We start from the raw sequence: 3,582 nt of genomic DNA on the forward strand, positions 1-3,582 counted from the left end.
AACTGTCATAATTAAGCAATGGATTTAAGCATAAATATCAGAAAGAAATTTGATAGACATGTTCATATATCAAAACAATGGCAGTATCTTCTATACTTGAACCTATAATCTCTAGAGTTACAGGGTTTTTAATATGTTTACATTACGAGATGTGAATTTCCTCCTGTAGTGTGGAGGAGGAATAAGGAAAACATTGTTAATCCTTACAAGGAAGAAAACTGAGTCAGAGACAAGAGGCAGGAATGGCTGAGTAGAAGCTAAGAGGGAACAATGAGAATGTAGATACAAGAACACTGGAGATTTTGAGCCTCAGCTTCCCCCTCTACATTGGCCAAACAAATGATTAGAAAAGGAAGAGTGTGAACCCAGTGTAGCTGACCCTCAAATCCATGGACATGGATCTGCTTTTGTATGTAGTATAATCATACTGAAGAGCAAAGCCAGGCATCCTTAGGCTGGAATGTCTGCAGCTGAAATGCTAGTCAGAGGAAAGAAAAGAGACTAGTTGGTGCTCTAGGACAGAGAACAACGATAGCAGAGAAATCAGGATCACAAGATTGTCCTTAGCCCTGTGCAGTAAGGAGAGGTTGCTTTAGTCTGAGTGTTCGGTATTCTCTCATAATCCAGGAAAGATCTCTCACATCACACCTACACAGGTAGAACATCTAACCTGTCACAGGGCATGCTGGTATATGTGGCAGTGTGAGATGGGGTATGACACTGCTTTAATTTCCAGGCCTTATACATACAAAAACATTCTACCAATCTCGAATCTTACCTGGGCCACCAGAAAGAAAAGCTCAGCTTGCAAGTACTTCTGTCTGGTCTGGACTCACTTATTTGGGTTTTGAAAAGAAATGGCTGCACCACCACCAAGTGAACTGAAAACAAATAAGCAAAAGCTTAAAAGAAAAAAAGAAGCATTGCTATATCATTCCTATTTTTTTGTGTTTGTTTATTGTGTTCTCTCCATTATTCTTCCTTCCTTCCTTCCTTCCTTCCTTCGTTCCTTCCTTCCTTCCTTCCTTCCTTCCTTCCTTCCTTCCTTCCTTCCTTCCTTACTTCTTTGGTTTTTTGAGGCAGAGTTTCTCTGTGTAACAGCCCTAGCTGTCCTGGAACTAGCTCTTGTAGACCAGGGTGGCCTCAAACTTACATACAGAAATTCCCCAACCTCTGCCTCCCGAGTGCTGGGATTAAAGGCATGTACCACCACTGTAAGGCCTCATTATTGTTTCTTACATTTTATCACATGAGCTTTTCCTCTGTTTCTTTTCTCCACCTTTTAATTCCCTTTCTATGTTTTATTACTTAGCTAATAGCAATTCAGTTTTAAAGAAATAATTAAAAAGTTAATAGAATGAAATCAAAACTTATAAGAATTTTTAGGATATAGCAACACAGTTCTAAGAGAGAAATATAGCTGAGTGCTTAAACTAAAATATCAGAAAAATCTCAAATAACTTAATGATATGGCTCAAAGTTACAGGAAAACAAGTCAAACTCAAAGTCAAAGAATGGAAAGAATAAATAACTGCCAAGGCATAAAATTTATTTCATAAAATAGTGACTTAAAAACTACGTGAAGAATCAGTGAAACTAGGAATTGGTTCTTTGAAAAGATAAACAAGGTTGACAAAATATTAAGAAAATTAACCAGAATAAAAGAAAATGGAATTAATAAAACTAGAGATATAAATGGGTATATAACAGTGGATTCCAATTAAATTCGGAGAGTCACTGGGGAAAACTTAGATTTTTATTGGAAAATTTAAAATAAACAGATAATTTTCTATGCACAAATAACCTACCAAAATTAAGGCATGAGCAAGTTAAAGAGAAGTACAACAAGGAACATAATTACAGCAGTAATGACGATCCTTCCAACAAAGAAAAGCCCAGGACAGGAGGGATTCCCTGCTGGATTCTTCCAAACCATTAACAGTGTCAATTCCAGGCCTCCCCAATTGTTTCATAAAATAGAAAGGAAAAGAACACTATTAAACTCAATCTATGAAACCAATAATACACTCATACCAAAACCAGGTTAAGGACATAGCAAAGAAACCCATCCATGAATTTCCTTGATGGACACAGATACAAAACCCTCAAGAAAATGCTTGCAAATTGAATTCAAGGGCACACTAAAAAGAATTCTCACAAACTGTGAGCCAAGAAGGTTTCATTCCAAGGATACAAGGATGGCTAAATATATGCAAATCAATAAGTCTGGTGACACATTTAAATAGATTTAAATGTAAGTAAATTTAAGGACAGACATCATACAATCAACTCAATGGAAAGCCTTTGGGAAAATTCAGTATCCTTTACACAGAGAATATCTCGAAGAAACCAGTGACAACAAGACTATATCTTGAGAATTCCCATCATGTCCCACCTGGGTGTGATGATGGCTACAGTACCTTGCTTTCTGAGCAGCAGATCTGTCTGGGGCTATCTTGTTGAACTGTGAAAATACGAGGGTGTGTGGGGCTGGCAGGCGCGAGCCAATCTGGGCACTCATACGCATGCGCGGCCTCCTCCCCTCTACCACCCGCCTTCTAACACCATCTTCAGTTGGTAAACTCCAGAGTCTGCCACCTCCTGCTGAGCTGCGCCTCAGAGGTGGTGACTCTAGATGGGCATCCTTCTCCACAATAATCAGCCTGCCTGCGTGTGGTCTGCCAGCCAGTGCTCCGAGAAGTCCCAGGTGCCTGGTACAGCAACAGAAGCAACCTAAGCAATGGCGTCCATCAGGAAGAAACTGGTGATCGTGGGAGATGGAGCTTGTGGAAAGACATGCTTGCTCATCGTCTTCAGCAAGGACCAATTTCCTGAGGTTTACGTTCCCACAGTGTTTGAGAACTATGTGGCTGATATCGAAGTGGATGGGAAACAGGTGGAGTTGGCCCTGTGGGACACAGCTGGACAAGAAGATTATGATCGCCTCAGACCCCTCTCCTATCCAGACACTGATGTCCTCCTCTTGTGTTTCTCCATTGGCAACCCTGATAGCTTTGGGAACATCCCACAGAAATGGACTCCAGAAATCAAGCATTTCTGTCCCAACGTGCCAATCATCCTAGTTGGGAGCAAGAAGGATCTTAGGGATGACAGGCACATAAGACTAGAGTTAGCCAAGAGGAAGCAGGAGCCGGTAAAATTTGAACAAGGCAGAGATTTGGCGAACAACATGGGCGCTTTTGGGTACGTGGAGTGTTCTGCAAAGACCAAAGATGGAGTGAGGATGGTATTCGAAATAGCCACAAGGGCTGCTCTGCAAACGAATCGCGGGAAGAAAAAGCCTGGGTGCTTCATCTTGTGAAGCCTTAGTGCAAGCACAGCCCTGGTGCAGTTAATTTTCAAGCGCTATTTCGTAATCTTACTGTGTAGTTGCTAACCTTCTGTTTATGTATATGTCCGAGACTAAAAATCATAAGTCAGCTTGCTACCAGTGATTAGAAGGCAACCATGATTACTAAAGATGTCCAATCTGTCTGACCTGCCAGGATCCTGACTCTAACAGACCTGAAACATCGAGCACTAGGGGAAGAATTTATCATTTCTAGAAAAAGAAATGGTAGC

At 40.9% G+C, this 3,582-nt stretch overlaps 1 protein-coding gene across 2 annotated transcripts; it reads left to right on the forward strand.

Annotated features, from left to right (window-relative positions):
- Positions 1-2,740: 2,740 nt before the first annotated feature.
- LOC126513781 (transforming protein RhoA-like) lies at positions 2,741-3,322 on the forward strand. 2 transcript variants are annotated; one of them, XM_050162321.1, is made up of 2 exons: positions 2,741-2,896; positions 3,149-3,322. In XM_050162321.1, the coding sequence occupies exons 1-2, from the start codon at positions 2,741-2,743 to the stop codon at positions 3,320-3,322; spliced, it is 330 nt and encodes a 109-aa protein (XP_050018278.1). The 2 variants fall into 2 exon arrangements, with proteins under 2 accessions (XP_050018278.1, XP_050018276.1); XM_050162319.1 differs by having other exon boundaries at positions 2,741-3,322.
- The last annotated feature ends 260 nt before the right edge of the window (positions 3,323-3,582 follow it).

The sequence above is a fragment of the Alexandromys fortis genome, unplaced genomic scaffold, assembly GCF_014885135.2.
Source record: "Alexandromys fortis isolate MF-2015 unplaced genomic scaffold, M_Fortis_MF-2015_v1.1 scaffold_117, whole genome shotgun sequence".
In the NCBI taxonomy this organism is placed as follows: Eukaryota; Metazoa; Chordata; class Mammalia; order Rodentia; family Cricetidae; genus Alexandromys; species Alexandromys fortis.

Excerpts from the sequence above, each read along its gene's own strand:
- LOC126513781 (XM_050162319.1), top strand. The coding sequence starts at position 2,741 with ATGGCGTCCATCAGGAAGAAACTGGTGATCGTGGGAGATGGAGCTTGT.